General features: G+C 54.4%; 1 protein-coding gene across 2 annotated transcripts in view; it reads left to right on the top strand.

Moving 5' to 3' along the window:
- The window catches only part of AXIN1 (axin 1), a 170,928-nt gene extending 156,284 nt beyond the window's left edge, over window positions 1–14,644 (top strand). For both annotated transcript variants that reach the window (XM_032781584.2, XM_032781583.2), the window contains exons 9-10: window positions 5,425–5,592; window positions 11,786–14,644. In XM_032781584.2, the coding sequence (XP_032637475.1) occupies window positions 5,425–5,592; window positions 11,786–11,912 (295 nt within the window). In that variant the 3' untranslated portion in view covers window positions 11,913–14,644. The remainder of the gene's footprint in view (window positions 1–5,424; window positions 5,593–11,785) is intronic.
- Window positions 14,645–19,339: the final 4,695 nt, after the last annotated feature.

The following is a 19,339-nucleotide window of genomic DNA, read 5'->3' as shown; positions in this document are numbered from 1 at the left end:
TGTGCTTTGAAAAGAAACAGGCGCACTCCTGGACATGCCTAGAACCCAAGTCCGTTTTCCATGGTGGTACCATTTCTCTCTCCCTTCTGTTTTGAGAGGCCCTTGGAGTAAGGGAGGCACCAAAGACGTGCTCCAGCAGGACTCAGCATAACAGTCAGATTCTGCTGCTTCTCCAGGTGGGAACGTGCTTTACAGGTAACTCAGATGGGCCAGTGCTCATTCCCTTCCCCTGCTCTCCGCCCAGCAGAACTGCAGCAGCATCTTTCTCACCCTAGGAAGAAAGGACATAGGATCTCTTGATTTTCCCCACTCTTAGCATGGTCAGTTAACAACTGTTTGTGAGAGAGCTGTGGCCACCTGCACCAAGCTGCTGCCATCTCTCCCTTACTCACACTGCCCTGGTGGAGCAGGGCCCTGGTGGGGCTGGCAAGGCTGCCGGCGTTTGTCTGTGTTCCTCAGCATTCTCGTTCCCAGAACAGACTGAGCGGTCTCCATCTCACAGGATGAACAAGGACTTCTTTACCCATCAGTATTGTGGGCAACATGGATTAAGCCTGTGGATGCCATGTGTAACTTGCATATTCTATGCCATACAAATGCACAGCCCAGGCCTCTGAGGTACACATCTCAGCCGTCCCTGGGCTAGGAGAGTTGTGAGACACCTGGGGAGTGGGAGGTTTTCCACACCTCTTTATTAACTTTTGGCTCAGAATTCGCCTGACTTTATGAACTGTTTTTACTTTCATTGGAATGCGTGTTTTTTCCAAGGATGGTTCAGTTTTTGAATGCTCTCCTAGCTAATGGCCAGCCTGTGCTTTGTGATGCAGCTTGGAGAGGCTCTGAAGCTGTGCTGGCAGTGGGGGGCCCTTAGTGGCAACTTAGAAACCCTGCACTCTTTTTCACAGGCTCTTCTAAGCAGAAAATGCACCAACAACATTTGAGTTACACTTTACCTGTCACGGCTTTGAAAGGAGGCAAAAAGATTTTCCCCTGCCCACGTTTTCCATGTCGATATTTACATAGGCATGTAATAAAAAAGTCACTCTGTGTGTGAGCCAATATTTAAAGGTTATTTCCAAAATAGCAAAACTGGGGTTAGCTCATGTGCTTGTCAAATTCTGTTTTTATAGTGAGCTTCCAGTTATATAAATATAAAACCATCCTTTAATCCAGTCCACTGTTTTGTAATTTTCAAAGCTGCCAAACTTATGTGGATTTCAGAGCAAAAGCCACCTCTGGCTAAACACACACGTACCAAGTGGTGAATTTGTCTAACCTTTATGAATGAGAAGAGCACAGGTGAACGGCGTTATGGAAGTGCAAAATGCTATTATTGCTCAGTGTATCCGCCTTTGAAAATAGGGTTCTTTGAGACGTGATGTGACAGCCGTAACCATAGCACCAGCTAACTCAGTACCCTGGGTTGTGCATAGCGAATGCACCAACACTTTAAGAGGTTCCAAAAATAATAAGATTGAAAATGTGCCCCCCACACCGGGAGCGTGCCCCCCACACCGGGAGCGTGCCCACCTGGTTCCACACCCAGCATCTGGCACATGGACTTTTGGGGGGATTGTTAACAAAATGCTACCCGGGATTTGTGTCATAGCTGCAAGGGGACATCCCCTGATTGTGTAGCCTCCAAACCTCCAGAAGTGCGTTCACACACACAGCTGCTCTGGGGATTCAGAGGAGTATGTGCTCCTCCCCATAGGCACCAACTTCTCCTGGCACTGGTGGGTGCTCACGCTGCCCCACTCCGACTCCACCCCTACCTCATCCCCGTTCCAATCCCTTCCCCAAAGTCTCCACCCCCTCCCTGCCCCTATTGGACTCCTTCCCCAAATTCCCACCCCGACCCCGCCTCTTTCTCATAGCACGCTGCATTCACGCTCCTCCCCGTTCCCTCCCACAGCTTGTTACACCGCGAAACTGCTGTTTCACGGCGGCAAGCGCTGAGAGAAGAAGCAGAGATGGCATGCTCCGGGGAGGAGGCGGAGGTGAGCTGGGGTGGGGCAGGGAGCTTGGCTGCCAGTGGGTGCAGAGCACCCAACAATTTTTCCTCTTGGATGCTTTAGCCACGGAGCACCCATGGAGTTGGCATCTATGCTCCTCCTCCCCGCCCCCAAAAAAACCTTTTACTGGTTCCCAGATTGTCGATTCAAAACCACCTGCTAAATTAGCTGCTGATAGCAAGGGGGCTCCCCTCTATAATAGTGGCCTCAGTTATCTCTTTGATTTGCTTCTTTTGAGGATGTTAAAACCTCCAGAAAGTTGTCTTGGCAATAAGAAAACGAGTCTTGCCCTTAATAAGTCAGGCTGCCTTATGCATTCCTGTGTGTAGGAGTAAGAGAAATGATCCAGTTTGCATAGACTAGTGAAACGCCATCCTGGTTTGGTAAAGACAGGCTGGCAGTGGCCGTGTGTTTACACTGTAATTGTGGATGCAGGGCTGCCCAGGGAGCGTTCCCCGCTGGCTTACATGGCTAGCTCTGGGACCCAGGAGAGAGGGATTCTGCAGATTGTTCAGAAATCATTGCTGTCTCTCATATGGAAAGGAAATTTCTCTTCCTGCTTTTTATTGCGCTGGAGGGGGAATGCACAGCAGATTACAAACTAGATTCCCTCTTAGCAGATGCTGAATGCCCTGCTATGCTGATGCTACATGTGCCCAGTCTGTGGTTTGTAGGAGGGTGTAGAAACATGCTGCCTGCACTCTGCAGACACAGATTGTCTCTGGAGGCGGCGCAGTCAGCAGGAATCACACGCCTGTCTGTTTGTACAGGTGTCCCATGCTAGTAGCGCTCCCATCGGCTCCTGTAAAGGGACACTGAGCTCCTGCCCTGAAAGCCGAGGAGGGCTTGTTAGCACAGCCCCTTCCCTCTCATGCTTGTGGGCCCAGGAGCCCTCTTCCTCAAACTGAGTGATGCTGCGGGAAGAGGAGGGGAGCAACTGAAATGTGCCACAGCTGAATTAGAACCTGCATTCTCTCTCCCTAGCAGCAGCCCCATTGGGTCTGTCTATCAGCCTGACCCTCTGTACCCTGTATTGGGAATTAGCAAGCTGTGCTAGCAACCCCATACTGCCCTGATGGGCTAAGCATGCTGGCACAGGTGAGCTCAAGCTCGCCTTTGGAGAGGATGCTCCTCATACTTCACTGTTGACTAGCTCCTGTCATCCAGGGGTCAACAGGGCTTTACAAACATGAATCAGTATTAAACCTCAGCACCCCGTCCTGGCAGGCAAGCATTACCTCCCACTGTCTAGAGAGCCACGGGCTGAGAAGTGGAGAGCTGTGTGTTCATCTGTCCGTGGCGGCGCAGCTTCTGTCTTCTGGCTGAAGACAGAAGCTGCCACTGAATTGCTGCTGCCGCAGAAACGCATGTGCCGCCCTAATGGCATACGGACTGCACCTGCCATCTGCAGCGGCAATTCGGCGTGCTGCTTGGGGGCAAAAACAGTAGAGCCAGCCCTGGTCCCCAGTAGCTAGTTCTCATGAACCTCATGAAACAGCTCCATGGGCCCAGCAAGAGGCCTCGTTGCTGGGAGAGCTGGAGCACGTGCTCTCTTAGATAAAACCAGCTGCTTGTTACTGCATCCTCTCAGGCAGCCAGTGTCAAACTTCTCCACAGCCCACCTCCAGGCCCTTGGAGGCCCCCCCGCAGCTCTGAGAGGGACAGGATCAGCTGATGGGGTGTCCTGAAGATGGACTCCAATTTAAAAAACCAAACGCCATCTTCCCTACAAGACAGAACGGGTCTGAGTGAGGGCGTTCCCTCCAGGGCCTGCTCCGTGCTGTCCAGGCTTGTGTGGACACAGGGAGTGGCAGGTTTGTATAATTTTGGTGGTGCCCAGAACGGGCCCAAGTCCCCCACACACACATACCTGCCTTGTAAGATGATATATATTTTTTAAAATAATGTAAAAATGTGAGAGCTCTGGGGTGGGACTGGGGATCAGGGGTTTGCAGTATGGGAGGGGCTCGGGCAGAGGGTTGGAGTGTGGGGGTAAGGGCTGCGGGTGGGGCCAGAGATGAGAGGTTCATGCTGCAGGAGGGAGCTAGGGCAGAGGGTTGGAGTGCGGGAAGGTGGGGGCTCTGGCTGGGGGTGCGGGCTCTGAGGTGAGGCGGGGCCAGGGATGAGGAGGTTGGGGTATGAGAGGGGTTCAGGGCTGGGGCAGAGGGTTGGAGGGCAAAGGTGTGGGGGCTCTGGCTGGGGTTGCGGGCTCCGGGATGGAGCGGGGCCAGGAAGGAGGAGTTTGGGGTGCAGGTAGGCCAGAGAGGACTCCCCCTGCCAGCCCTCTCCCCACCAGCAGCAGCGAGCTCCAGGGGAGCAACCCCCTTTCCCCTCGGCAGCACACTCACCTCTCAGCACTGTCATTGCATGTGCTCCTAGGGCCCCTCTCAGGTCCAGGAAGTCCCCTCACCTACCCTGTGGGGCATGCGGGGCGGAGCTGCCATCACATGGGCACCACCTCCCCTGCTGCTGCCCCTCACTGAGGGTGGGGGATGGGGCTGCCCCTTGCCTGGGGGGCGGGCAGGAGCAGTTACTGCAGGCAAGGGGGCTCCCTGTGCTGGTGGAGGGTCCTGCCGGAAAAGGGAAGGGTCCATCCGTCAAAGGCAGAAGGGCAGGGTCAAGGTCAGCCTGGGTCAGCCTGCCCTGACACCAGTGGTTGGTAGTGCAGAACCTTGCAGCTGCAGTTGATGCCAGGAGGCAGCAGAGCAGAGTGCAGTACGGAGCTGCAGGTAGGGGTCTGCTGCCCAAGCAGGGAGGGATGCTCAGGGAACGCACATGGGGGCAGCAAGTGGGGCTGTGGGAGAGACCAGGCCCCGAAGCTTGGTGGAGCCGAGCCCTCGGCCCCTGAATATTGCTGGAGCATGGGCACCACAGGCCCATATAACTTTCCATCCCTGGGCATCAGTTCGTCCCTGGCTGACTGTCATGGGCCAAGCTACTGAGTTTCTGCTTCCTCCAGGGCAGTCCAGAAGGCAGAGGTGGGGCCCAGGATGTGCCTTTTGGCCCTGGCTGACCCTGGAAATGAAGAAATCAGTCCAGAGGGGGAGAGGCATTCTCCCAGCAGGGCAGCGGTCAGCAGAGTCCCCCTGCAGCCTTCCTCAATTCCTTGCCACATGTGACAGCTCAGGGGAGCAGGAGACTCCTAATGGGACGGGTCTCCCATTTCACTGGGGAGCTGGGAACCAATTCCCTGACCATGGGACTGCAGGAGCCCACCAGTCCCGTGTCAGCTGGTCCCCAGGAGCCTGCAGTGAGCGTTAACTAGGGCACACGGATGTCTACCATTAACCCACATCTCTAGTTTCCCAGTGGCAGCCCGACTCCTTGGAAACTCCAGCAGACTCGGCCAGAATGAGCCAACAGGCCCGGCCTCATTACTTAGTGGGAATGTTCTTGTTTTTCATGTCAGGTTGAAGCCCCAGAAGAGACCAGGCAATGGTGCTTCCCAGCCATGTGAGAATATCGTGGTCGCGTACTACTTCTGTGGAGAGCCCATCCCTTACCGCACCTTGGTCAAAGGGCGTGTGGTCACGCTGGGACAGTTTAAGGAGCTGCTCACCAAGAAAGGGAACTACAGGTAAGGCAGAGGAGAGACCTACGGTAAAGTCCATTCAGCGCAGCCTGCCCCTAGGTCTCTGCTTTCCATGGATGGCCATGTTCACCTTTTGGCTCTTCCTCCCCTTTGCCCCTAAGGCGGGTGTCAGGGCCTCCCTCTGAGCCGGCAGCACTAGCTCTTTACTGTGTATGTTCCCCAGTACCAAGGATGTCATGGTGTCTTGTCTTGCAGTGATTCTCCGGAGATGGGGCCATGCAAGGTAGACAAGGCAAGGGACTGCCCTGGGGAGGTGGTGTTCCTGAGTCAGCTGGGGACGCTGTCTCAGTACAATGCCAGGATGCTAAACCCAAAGCAGCAGGTGTCAATGGGAGTGGGAATCACGGGAGTGCGCAGGAAACTAAGGAGACAAGGCCCTTCCTATCCCAGAGCAACACCGTCACCGCCTCAGCCTTCTGCACATGGCGGGGTTCTCAGGTGTGTGCTCCGAGTATTTCGAGAAGTGCCCTTCTTCTTTGAGTGATTGCTTATGTGTATTCCACAATAGGTTTGCGTGCTCGCCACATGCGACGATGCCAGAATTTTTTTCCCTAGCAGTACCCATAGGGGAGCGCCCCTAGCGGCCCCTGGAGTGGCGCCTCCATGGCGCAGTATAAGGGACACTGCACATTCCCCCCACCGTCAGTTCCTTGGTGCCAGTGATGGTGCTTTGGAACTGCTCTGCTCCAGCTTTGCTGCGGCTCGTCCCAAGAACTGCTTGTTTGTTCAGTGTGTGGTACCTGTAGTTAGTTAGTTGATTAGTTAGTTTAGTTCAGCTAAAGCGCCCGGGCCGGGGCATGCCCCGCGCCCCGGATTTTAAGTCGTGTGACACTTGTAGGCGACCTATGCCAGTGAGTGATCCGCACGCGGACTGTTTACGCTGTTCGGAGGAAACCATCTCAGCAATCGCTGCAAGATTTGCTAGTCGTTTAAGCCTAGGACCAAGAGAGGAAGGGACATTAGGCTCTGGGCTATTCTGATGGAGTCAGCACTGACCCTGGCTCCGGCGCACCGCTCCAAGTTGGCACCGCACCGCGGTGTCAGTACGTGGCAACCCTTCGGTGCCATCAACTATTCGGCACTGCAGAGGAGAGGGAGGAGCCCTTGGATTCCCTGTTTAATGTACTGTCCTCTTCGGCACCAGGCAGGGTGGCCTTGCCTCTCCATGAAGGGGTGGCAAAAATTTCAAATGTCCTGTGGCAAACCCCGGCCTCATTGGTCCCCATCTCTAAGAGAGCAGAACGCAAGTATTTTGTGCCCGCCAAGGAGCAGGAATACTTGTACACCCACCCTGCTCCTAACTCCCTGGTGGTCGAGTCGGTCAACCACAGGGAATAGGAGGGCCAACCAGCCTCTACCCCGAAAAATAAAAATTTGAGGAGGCTGGACTCATTTGGAAGAAAAAATTATTCGTCCTCGAGCTTCCAGTTACGGGTGGTGAACCACCAGCCTCTCCTGGACCGGTATGAGTTCAATCAGTGGGGCTCCCTGCCCAAGTTCGAGGACTTCCTCCAGGAGCGTGACAGAAAGGAGTTCAACATGCTGGTGGAGGAGGGTACAGCGGCTGCCAGGGCAACCCTACAGGCAGCTTCAGATGCAGCGGACATGGCCACGCGGTCCATGGCCTCTGCAGTGTCCATGAGAAGGGCATCATAGCTTCTGCTCTCTGCGCTGTCCAGCAAGGTGCAGACCTCCCTGCAGGACCTCCTGTTTGACGGCAAAGCTCCGTTTGCAGAACAAACGAATACAAAGGTGCATGGCCTGAAGGACTCCCGCACGACGCTCCAGACTCTGGATCTCTATGTTCCAGCTCCAGCGAAACCAAAGTTCAAGCCACAGCAGACTCCCACCCAGGCCACCCATTCAAAATACAAGACCACTTATAAAAAGTCACGAGACTAAAAGAGGTACCTGCAGAGGCAGTCTCGGCCTGCCTCCCAGCCTGGGTCCTCCAAGGGCAAGCAGGCAGGAAAAAGGTGGTTTTGAAGGGATGCACAGGGGCTCCCTGCCAGTTCTCATCAGAAATGTATGTTGGTGGTAGCGACCTACCTCAGGCTCCAGGAGTCCAGATCTTCCTCTATCTGGACAACTGATTGGTCAAGGGCAGCTCCCGGTCGCAGGTGCGGGATCACGTGGCGTTCTTTCTGTCCACATGCACCACTTTGGGCCTGTTGGTAAACAACGCCAAGTCCTCGTTAGTCCCGGTACAACGTATAGAGTTTATCGGGGCAGTCCTGGACGCCTCATTGGCTAGAGCCTCCCTCCTGCCGGACAGGTTTGAGACCCTGAAGGGGCTCATCGACACGGTCACAAGGTGTCTGGTGACAACAGCCAGAGCGTGCCTCCAGTTCTTGGGTCACATGTCAGCGTGCACATATGTGGTCCATCACGCCAGACTCAGGATGATGCCCCTCCAGCTATGGTTGGTCTTAGAGTTCTCCCAGGCCAGGGACAGGATGGACAAAGTCCTCACGGTGCCCAAGTTAGTGATCACCTGCCTACAATGGTGGTCCTGCCCGAGAAACATGCTCCAGGGAGTCCCGTTCAGGGGCAGGGCCCCGTCGCTGGAACTGGTGTCCGATGCATTGGACCTGGGATGGCGGGTATATGTGGGGAACGTTCAGACCCAAGGTCTGTGGTCAGCTCAGGATCTGACACTGCACATAAGCATCAAGTTGCTCAGGGCGATACGGCTGGCATGCATGGCCTCCGGTGGTCAGGGTTCTCATGGACAACACGGCCTCGATGTTTTACATCAACAGGTAAGGCAGGGCCCGATTCTCTGCCACGAAGCCCTCAGGCTGTGGGACTTTCGTATTGCCCATGACATCTGCCTACAGGCCTTCCATTTACCAGGCACCTGGAACTCACAGGCAGATCAGTTGAGCAGGGACTTCTCCTCTCAGCACAAGTGGTCTCTCCACCCCAGGGGTGGTGTATAGACTTTTCCAAGTGTGGGGAACTACCCAGGTGGACCTGTTCATGACTCAGCAGAACCGTCGCTGTCCCCAGTTCTGCTCTGTGGGGTGCTGGGACAGGGCGCTATCTCCGATGCCTTCCCCCTGTCCTGGTCAGGCTGGTTCCTCTTTGCCTTTCCCCCATTCCCGCTGATCGGCAAGTCCTGGAAAAGATAAAGACTGACAAGGCCTGGGTCCTTCTGATTGCCCCAGTATGGCCCAGGCAGCATTGGTACGGGACCCTCATGGGCCTGGCAGTCACCCCACAGTGGCAGTTGCTGTCCCACCCGGACCTACTCTCCCAGGACCAGGGCTGCCTCCTCCACCCCAGCCTAGCAGCACTCCATCTCACGGCGTGGCTGCTCAATGGTTAGGCTGGGAGGAAAGGATGTGCTCGGAAGGGGTTTAGCACATCCTCTTAGAAAGCAGGCGACCCTCCACATGTCGAGCCTACTTGGCAAAGTGGTCTCGGTTTTCCAGATGGACGGACAAGCAGGGCGTTTCCCTGGTGGCCACCCTGATCCAGCTGATTCTGGACTACCTCCTTCACCTTAGAGCCCAGGGCCTGGCACCCTCGACAGTCAAAGTGCACCTGGTGGCCGTATTGGCCTTCCACCCGCCGGTGCAGGGCCACACGGTATTCTCCCATGCTATGACTGGCCGATTCCTTAAGGGGCTGGATCGCCCTCAGTCCCGCAGTGGAACCTAAACCTGGTGGGCCCCCGTTTGAGCCACTAGCTACATACTCCTGGTCTCACACCTCGTGGAAGGCGGCCTTCCTGTGGCAGTCGTGTCAGCTAGGCAGGTCTCTGAACTCAGGGCCCTGACCTCTGAGCCCCTGTACATGGTGTTTGATAAAGATAAGATCCAGCTCTGCCCACACTCGTTGTTTCGCCCAAAGGTGGTCTCCGCCTATCACATTTTTCTGCCGGTCCTCTGCTCCAAGGCAGACAGGCTCTGGCTTTTTACCTGGAGCAGACTAAGCCATTCAGCAAGTCCTCGTTAACTGTTCATCGCCTCGGCCAAGCACATGAAAGGTCGGATGATCTCCACTCAGCGACTCCAACTGGATCACCTTGTGCATCTGTACCTGTTGCGACTTGGTGGGTATCCCCCTGCCGTCAATTCTGAGGCTACGCTCGACTAGGGTGCAGGCCTCATCGGCTGCCTTTTTAGCCCATCTCCCCATTCAGGACATTTGTAGGGCCGCCACGTGGTCTTCAGTACACACATTCACCTTGCATTATGCGATCGTCTCCCAGATCAGGGAGGATGCCGCATTCAGCAGGGCCGTCCTCCATCTTGAGAGTTTGTGGACTCCTTCCCACTTCCAGCAGATATGCTTGGAATCACCTATTGTGGAATACACATGAGCAATCACTCGGAGAAGAAAAGACAGTTACCTTTGCCATAACTGCTGTTCTTCAAGATGTGTTGCTCATGTCCATTCCACATCCCGCCCTCCTTCCCCTCTGTTGGAGTTGTCTGGCAAGAAGGAACTGAGGGTGGGGGGAGCGCGCAGCGCCCCTTATACCACATCATGGAGGTGCCACTCCGGGGGTTGCTAGGGGCGCTCCCCTATGGGTACTGCTAGGGGAAAAACTTCCGGCACCGGTACACGTGGTGAGCGCACACACCTATTGTGGAATGGACATGAGCAACACATCTCGAAGAACACCAGTTACGGAAAAGGTAGCTGTCTTTTCTCTGAATCTATGCTGAACCCCATGTTCCAACAAGGCAGGACCTGCAGGGGGAATCTTTCCCAGTTTTAAAAAGAATGGCTTTCTCAACCCTTAAGCAAGGAAGGAGGCAGCACCACACGGGCAGAGAGCTTGGGGTTCGGAGAAATGAGCAGGCTCAGACCCTGAGACGCATACGGCTAGTCCAGCGCAGGGCTGTTGGAGAGGCAAGTGAGTGACTTGGCAGTGTAGGCTAAGCCAAGGCAGGGGCCAAAGGCTCGTTGAATCCTAGGAATACGGCATTCCTGGCAGAGATGTGCTAACAGGATCCAGAGAGAGCTGACGCCATCCGTGTTACCTGTGAGCAGGCAGTGGTGTGAGTGCTTTGCCCATGAGTCTCTCCTGGCAGAGACAGATTAATGAGCCAATGCAGGTGATGTGGTCAGAGGTGTTTTCCCTGGGGCTCCGTTCTGTGGCACTTCCTCCTGCAGTGCTGCAGCTGTCATTAGCCGTGAAGACAAGTGAGAATACCCAGTGGCTAAGGAGGTTTCTTGTGTGTATATTCTTTAAGAGGCAGGTAAAATGGCCTGCCAGGAACTAATTTAAAGAAGGGTGGATCAGGCAGGAATTCGGCCTTGGCCCTGAACGTGTGTACACTGTGTGTTGTTGAAGTGGCAAGTTATGGGTATTTTAGGGATTTGGTTCCAAGCTACCCTTGTGCCGTGCTGCAGTCCAGATGGGACAGTTCAGCAGCTGAACTCTTTGCAGCCAAACGATCAGGGCAGACAAGGCAGTTTGGCCTGAGTGTGTTTTTTCAAGAGCAGGGTCTGGCTTTGAAGAGTGTTACACAGCAATTGCTGCAAGCAAAAACCTGGTTGTGTACCAAGCTAGCAGCCCCCAAACTCTGCCCAATGGAGGGCTGCCTGTGCTGCATAGAGGCTAGTTTCATTCTAGGACTTGTAGCCTCTCCAAGCCATAACTCTAGCCTCAAACGGAGAGCAACTTTGGTCCATACTGTGGGACTGTTTGGGGGGTGGGCTGCAGGACCCAGCTGGTCAGCCCCTGGTTCGAGGAGTGCTGTGAGTATAGCTGAGGTAAGGGCCACTTCTGCTGTATTTGCACTAGGATTGGCAACGTCTGCCTTGGTGAGCCAGCCATCACCTGCAAAGCTTATCAGCAGGAACATAAGGCTGGTCCTTGAGTCCAGTCCCCTGCTATCGTAGGCACCTGGTATCTCTTCTGCTCTGCTGCTTCCGAAGGGGAGGGTTTGGTGGATGGCAGGAGAGGGGTTTTAGTTCTGGCCCTGGAGCCAATTTGGGTGTTATGGATATTTATTCCTGTTTATCATATCCACCCCCCAGGCATTATCACATAGGAATCGGGGGTACGGCATGCTTGGCTTTGAGTCAGTGTGTGGCTTCCGAAGCCTATTAGAGCCCATGGCTGGGGCTGGTGCAGCCCCTGGTGGGTGGGACCCTGCAGGGTTCTGGGCTGTTGCCAGCTGGGCGATCCGTTCACATGGCCCCCTCTGCTCTGCAGGTATTACTTTAAAAAAGTGAGCCATGAGTTTGACTGCGGAGTGGTGTTTGAGGAGGTACGCGAGGATGAGGCCACCCTGCCCATCTTTGAGGAGAAGATCATTGGAAAGGTTGAGAAGATTGACTAACAGGAGAGCCAAGAGGCCTGGGAAAGATTTTGGAAATCTCAGCAGTCTAGAGCAGATCCAGAGTCAGTGCTCTGGGAGGCACAGATCCCTCGGTACTGGGCTGACCCAGGCTGAGGGAGGCACCTCGATCCCTCCCGAGGACTTCCAGGAGCTACGCATTGCCAGTGGGAGGAGTTCCGCCACACAGACTTGCCGGCGGGATGCCCGTCAGGCTCCCTGTCCAGACAGAATATTACGTGTATTGTAGCATTGTACAGTTGCATTAGAAAGTGTAATATGACCTTGTTTACTAAAGCTGCATATTTTTGATATATTGTAATAAAAGGAAAATCTTTCCAATGTCACAGTGCTCTTATGTAAATGTAAGACGTACAGGTACTTTGGAGCTCACCCAGCGTGTACAGCCATCTGTCCAGCTCGGCATGGAGCCTTGCCTTCATCTGACCCTCCCCGTGTCCTGACAGTGGATGGCTTTTAGTTGATGCTACTGTGTGTGTGTTGAGGTGGAGAACTCCCTTGGGGAAGTCCACACAAGCTGCTATCTCAGATGCTGATATGGAAGCCCACACTTTGGCTGGCTCATGCTGACAGTACAAAGGCCTCAGGGGTGAAAATCTGGGTTTATGATATTTTAACAAACCACTTTTAATCTGTTAACCTTGCCCATGTTTTAAGCCAGTGGTCTCTAAAGCAGGGTGCGTGCCCCCCAGGGGGTGCGCAATAGGATCCTTGGGGGTGCGCGGCAGGAGGAGCGCTTTTTTTTTTTCCTTCTAATTTGGCAAAAATGGTAGAGCCAGCACGGCAGGGGATGCATGCTCAAAAAATTTTTTACTGATAGGGGCACGCAATCAAAAAGGTTTGGAGACCACTGTTTTAAGCCACTAGATCTCCTAGGAGCTTTTTCTCCAAGCATTCTTGTGACTGAATAAGCACTGGAGGAGAGGGTTTGTATTTAGGAGCTCCTAACACAGTGGTCTTTTGTTAGAGCACATACTGCAGCTGGTTGTCACTGGAGTCCATATGTGTCTGATTCCTGCAACTCAGGTGCATCCCAGTGGATGTTAGCTACGGTCCGGCCAGGAGGGGACACGTGGAGCATGGTGCACCAGGATTAGGTTTGGGATCAGCAGGTACCATTTTGATGAGAGCTTTCTTTGTGAAGTGCTGTCTTCTGCTCTTTTCTCCGCAGATAAGAAGTGATAGCTGGAGAAGTCTGGTGACGCGTGCTCCCAGCCATAAGCCTTTCCCAAGCGTGTGCTTCGCCAGAGGGCTCTCATTGTACGTAATTAGCAATCAAAGAGAGCCCTCCATTCAAGCCTCTTGCTTCTTAAGACTTAGAATGTAACATCCCGCGAGGGAGGTTGCTAGGCTGCAGATGGTAATAATTTGTCGTGCTGTGGCATGGCATGTCAGCCCTGCCAATGCTGAGACCTGATGTGGTCACGGGAGTCTTAGCCAGAGCAACTGTAGTGCAGAGGGAAAACCACTTGGAAGCTTGTAGTTTCTGTTCCATGCGGCCAGGAAATCTCACCATGGGCTCTGCAGGTTGATCTCTTCTGGTAGCACCACTGCTAATACCTGAATCCTCTGAGAAAGGGCTCTCTGAGAGACTGTGATGAAGGTGCTAACCCCCAGGAGCTGGAGGCATGCTTTGGCTGTGTTTGTGGCCACGTGGTAAATAGAGTTGTTTCTGCCTGTTTCCCCCTCGGTGGGCACATCTAGGACCATTTATCATCAGTAGAGCTGCCCAGGAATCTCCTGGGAGGATACATCCCGTAAGGAGAGCAGTCACCCGGGCTGCAGAGAAGACAGGATCCTCAGGAAAGGTTCCCAAAGGGTCAGTGTTTATTCAGAAGCAAGAATGCTGGGGGCTCAGAATCCAAAGCAATTGTTGTTTAGATGTGCTCCCCACTGAGCGTGCCAGACAGTCCACAATGCAGCCCTGAGCCTGTTGCTTTTGCCAGCATCTGTCTTGTCCCTGCACCATTCTGCAGGCCTCTCTTCACCAACCCTTCGAGCTCTCTTAATCCGCCACGCTGCGGATCATCACTGCTCCTGAGTCAAGTGTAAATATTTTGTCAAATCATCCAGTGACACAGACCCCCTTCAGATACCAGGCCATGCCCTGCCTGTGGATCAGTGAGCCTCTGGGCTGGTCCATTTCTGCCCCACCAAGGGTGTGAAGGCTTTCACATCAGCACTGACTCGCCACGGTGGTTCTTCTGTTGTGTGTTCTCAGCTCTACTCTTTCTGTTGGCTGCAGCTTTGCTAGGCGCAAGCGTGGTGATGACAGTCAGAGGTGATGTAGTGGGATAGGCCTGCGTGATTGTGTATCCGCACAGGTAGGTTTGCCTCTCAGTATATTGTATATGTCACAGAGTGCCTTTTGAACACAGTTCTGTAACTTGCCTATCACTATGTGAAGTCCAGCAAATGAGAAATTGTTTTCATCCAGGGAACTGCATTACAAACATTTTTCTTCTTCTTTTTTTAAGTTCGGATTGTAATTCTGTGTCTGGTGAGATTGTTAATGTACCCGACAGCCACAGGTTTTCCATTTGCCCTTGTTTCTGAAGGGTTCCATTGTAAATATGTACATTTTCTAACCGCAGCGTCAGCCGCCAGCGGCATGCCTACAAACGGCGTCTCCTGAGCATTTTCATGTGCTGACTTGTACAATTATCTTTTAAAAGGTACTTGGATAATAATGAAATAAAAAACCCAACGTCCAATTGGCTGCTGTTTTCCTTCCTTCTCTGGAGAGCCGAGGTATGCGAGGCTCAGCAAGATCTGCCCCAAAGGACACAAGCTGAAGTAGGTAGCTGGGATGGTGGCCGTGCTGGAAAGAGTCAGTGAAGGGAGCAGCAAATGAACAGGACTCAGAGAGGGTGTGTGCCTCAAGACCTGGGTGTGAAGTGCAAGCTGTCTAATCCAGGAGGGGTCCTTTTTGCAAGATGCTTTTTTACCCCTCCCTGGTATGCAGCCATCTCTGCTAGAGTTCAGCCACAGAGAACAGCCCTTCAGAGGCGCTTGGTCCAGGTGCATAAATACCTTCATCAGTTCAAATGGCGGAGGGAGTTTAAAGCAGGCAGAATAGAAATTTGGCCAAGAGCCCAGGGTTGGCAGCCTGCCATTTATGCAGAGTGTGAAGGACTTTTTTTAGGAAAAGAAAATGAGCACAAAGTCTCAGTGCAAATGGATTACAAAGCAAGTGCCAGTTGCTGCCCTACCTGGGTTCCTATTGCCCTGATCTTGTGCTCAGCAGCACGCTCCATTCCCAGAAAGGCCCCTTCCTGACCTGCAGAGTTTATAATCCCACCCCCGGGGTGACAGGGTGGGTGCAGTCAGAGCTCTGTCTGAGGGGGCGGGGGGCGGCTGGGGATTGCAGGTCTCAGCGAAGAGGGAGCATTGTTGCTCCTGGGGCAGTAAAAAGCGAGTGAGTTTTAACAAGGGGTTTGAAAGGAGAGACTGAGCCCTGCTGGGATGGCACAGTTGTTTGGGGTGCTGGAGAGAAGTGAGGCTGGTGGTGGGAGCAGAGCAAAGGGGAGGAATGGTGGGAAAGGACACCAGAGATGCAAGCCAGGCCGCATGTTGAAAGCAAAGACCAACTCAAAGCTGGGCCGGAAGGTGAGAGGAGGCAATGATGTGCCCAAGTAAGAGGCTTTTCATTCCTGTGGGCCGGAGGGGGGTGAGATGGGATCTGGGGCTGCAGTGGTTGAGGAGGGGAGAAGCATAGAGCCATCAGGACAGGGAGGGTGGATGCACAGCGGGATTAAACCTGTTAAGAGCAAACATGGCTCATGCAGGCAGCTCCCTAACACCCCTTGTCCTGGGCTGCTGGGGAGATGGTCCATGCTAAATGGGAAAAGCAGCAAACGGCAGGTACAAAGAAACCTTTACAACTGAGTGTGACTGTTGCAGAGACGACTGCCTGAGTCTGAAGAAAGCCTGGAACAATCGCTTGGCAAGGTGTGACCAGCTCCACTCACCACACTGCAATAGTAACTCGGTTGCTTAGTGATGATTTAAACATTAACTGTTTCATTCCCTAACTAAGGAAGAGCTGTGGGAGGGAGGGAGCTACACAGGTCTGCATAACGCACTGAGAGCAGCATCTCAGATGATGCCACCACTTACCTTCTCCCTGTTCAAGGAGAGCCCAGTGGTGCTCAGAGACCAAGTGCTCGTAGCAGGGGCAGCTGCACAATCTGCAATGAGTGGTGTCCCAGGTGGGTGGAGTTTATTTTGTGGGTGGAACCTGGAAGAGAACAGACCCTTGGCCCCTCCCCCATCTGCCACCGGGTGAGAGTAGCCATGACTAGGCAGAAGGGGCTGGAGGTCTCACCAGAGGCAATCAGAGAGGGGAGTGGCTGGCTGGGGTGCGGCCAAGTCAGCTGCAGCCCCTGGTGCTCATCCCCAGAGGCTCCTTTGCAGCAAACACCTGGGAGTGGCCTTGTTCATGAGCTCTAGCCCAAAGAATCCTGGCCCAAAGTCCTTGCCTTGGGCCGGCTACTCAGCCAAAGCAAGGGATCCACACTGCAGCGTGTGCTGCCCAGGACCTGCCTGGCCATATGGGGAGCAGTTCCTCCTGCAGTCCTGACTCAGGAGTGGTGCCCCTCTTGACTCGCCGGGGCTAGAAGAGGAACAGGCTGGGGCCTTGCCCCTCCCCAATCCCTAGGCTGATGTTACTCTGTTACAGGACCTGGGATGTGGTGGGGTACATCCAGGCAAGCTGGGCCCCAGTGGCTCTGAGACATCCTCGTCCCAGTCCAGGGTCCCCCTGGTGGAATGTGCCTGGATGGAATTCACCAGGCAGGAGCCTTGCAAGCGCTTTTCTCCACTGGGAGCTGCAGATGCAGCTCCTCTGCAGAGGCATCAGCTGGGCTCAGGCTGTTTCTAGACTGAGGCTGGGATGACAAGACAGTTCGGTCCTGAGATGCCGCACTCTGCCGGGCTTCCTATGGGTAGGGGACCAGCGCGTTTCCAGAGGGCTAGAGCCGCAAAGGGAGTTGGGTGCAGCATTGCAGCCTCTCCCCTCAAAGGCCCTGTCACCTAGGAGATTCACAGCGTGAGCTGGATGTCCAGGCTCCCAGTACCGTCCTCGGGGGGCGGGGAGAGAGAGGGGTCTAGGAACGGGAGTCTCAGAAACCAGCATGCGGCACAGGTTGCTGCCAAAGCTAGCCAGCGGGAAATGCTGAGGAGAGGGACCCCGGAGAGAGAGTCAGGTGCCTCTCCACTTGGATTCTCAGACATGACCCTTCCTCGAGCTGGGGACCTGAGTCAGCTCAGCTGGCTTTCATGAAAAAGCACAGGTACACCCCACCACCCTTTCTGCCCAATGGCCCAGTGGTTAGAGCACTCGACTAGGGTGCGGGAGACCTGGGTTTGAAACCCTGCTCTGCCTGTCAAGAGCAAGGCCCTTGATGCCCGATCTCCCACATCACAGCTGACTCCTGGACTACTGGCCACTTGGTGGTGGATAGCTGTACACACATCCAGGTGCTTGTTGGGGGCAAGATGGGCAGGGGAACAGTTCATTTGGGAATCCTGCCAGGGCTCAGGTGTGAGCAAGGGCACCGGGCGGCTTGTTAGCCAAGGTCACTAGGTCTTCAGCAGCTTCACACCTGCTGGCTGGCATGGACAGACCCTTCTGAGTGCCGGTGTCAGCTGAGAGGGGTTGTGAATGTCAGTGGTGCCCACATGTTGGACTCAGGCACCTGAGCAGTGCTAAGGCTGAGCTCTGGCGCCTCTGGGCTTGACGCGTTCGTTTCAAAAGTAAAAACATTGCTGGAGCCCCGGAAACTCTCATTACTAATCAAGCAGAGCACCTAAGTCCCTTTGTGGCTCTAGCGCAAAGTCTCGGGTTTGTTTTGGCACAAGCAGAGGGCAGGTGCCAAGGATAAGGATGAATCTGAGGAGCCAAATCCCTGCCCAGTTCTGCAGCCCCTGAGCAGGTTCAGGTTTGCAGTTGATGATTAACCAGTGCTGGCATTAGCCCCCGAGCTGCCAGCCGTGCCAGCTAGCTTGGGGTGGGAGGCCAGCCATGTGGGGGTGGGGACAGCATGGGTCTGAGTCAGCAGCTGGCGTGGAGCGAGCACCTTTGCACAGAGGAGCCATGACCCAAAGTTGGCTTGTCCAGCCTGCCCATGTAATGCCATGATTAGACTTAGGGCACATGCTTAGCTAGAACCCTCCTGAACCATCAAAATCCTCTCACGTCCTTCGCCAGTGATCAGTGCAGCCCTGCCTAGGATGAGAGCTGGCTAGCTCACAAGCTGAGGGCAAGGACCTCATCCCACTAAAATGACTCCTTAGCAAGCATCGTGCCTGGGACCATGTCTTGAGGACAAGCTGTGGGCTGAAGTCCCTTGGGCACAGCCTGTGCCAGGCTCTGCCCCCTTTGGGAAATGGTTAGGAAGGATGGGCATTAGGGCATTGGAGAGGGAACATTCCCAGTCTGTTCAGAGCACCGCAGACTGAGCTGCAGCATCCCTGGGCTTCCAGGCATGGGCAGCTGGACCAAGCTGCGAGGAGGTTGCTAACTGGGGAGATGGGGACCTACCTACCCCTTCCAGGCAATAGCTGAGCCTGGAGCCTGGCTGGCACAGAGCTCAGGTGTGCACTTAGGAACTGGACAGCTGGGAGCTGGGCTGGAGTCAGCTGCTTTGCTCCCTGAGCTGGTCACTGAATAGACTACATCTAGCTGGTCGGGGGTGGGACACATGGCTCTGCAGGTGAAAGCTGCAGCACTTAGGGCCTCTCATGAACCATGATTTAAGCTGGTGCTTGTCACAGAGATCAAAGCCAGTGGCCTGCCTGACTGGTTGGCTCCATTCCTGCTGTCTGCAGGGGCTCATGTTCCTTCCCTGAGACACTTCCACTTGAACTCCTGCTGGCTTTAGAGCATCTGCTGAAGCAAAGGCTGCTTCTCTCTGAGGGACTGTGATCCCTGAGGGGGCTTGGGGTAGCGGGAGAGACCTCAACAACCCAGAAAGGATTGAGTCATGGAGCAGGCTGGCATGAGGGGAACAAGCAATTAGGGCACCCCACACAGGTGAGAAATTCCTCTTATTGCTGGCAGAACAGGAGGCCTCCTTGTAACCCTCCTCCGCCCTGCAAGTTGCCCCACCAAGAAGCACTAGCCACGGCTGAACTGCCTGGGTCCTGCTGGACTACCTGTGTTTCTGGAAACAGAGCCCCATCTAGTGCCCGGAGCGGCAAGTGCCTTTCTGCACTGGAAATCTGATCTCTTTCCAGTCTCCTCCACTGGGAGCCTGGTCACTGCAAGGGCTTCTGGTACCCATGTTGATTTGGGGGATAAGATAGGAGTTTCAGTCCCATGTTGGGCTCTTAGGCTCAGCTATAAACACAGAAAACTCAGTAATAATAGGGGATTTCATCTATCCCCATACCGAGGTGTCACCTCA

This window comes from Chelonoidis abingdonii, chromosome 9 (genome assembly GCF_003597395.2).
Source record: "Chelonoidis abingdonii isolate Lonesome George chromosome 9, CheloAbing_2.0, whole genome shotgun sequence".
NCBI lineage: Eukaryota > Metazoa > Chordata > Testudines > Testudinidae > Chelonoidis > Chelonoidis abingdonii.
Note: the sequence above shows the minus strand (reverse complement) of the source record. Positions and strands in the feature narration are given on the sequence as shown.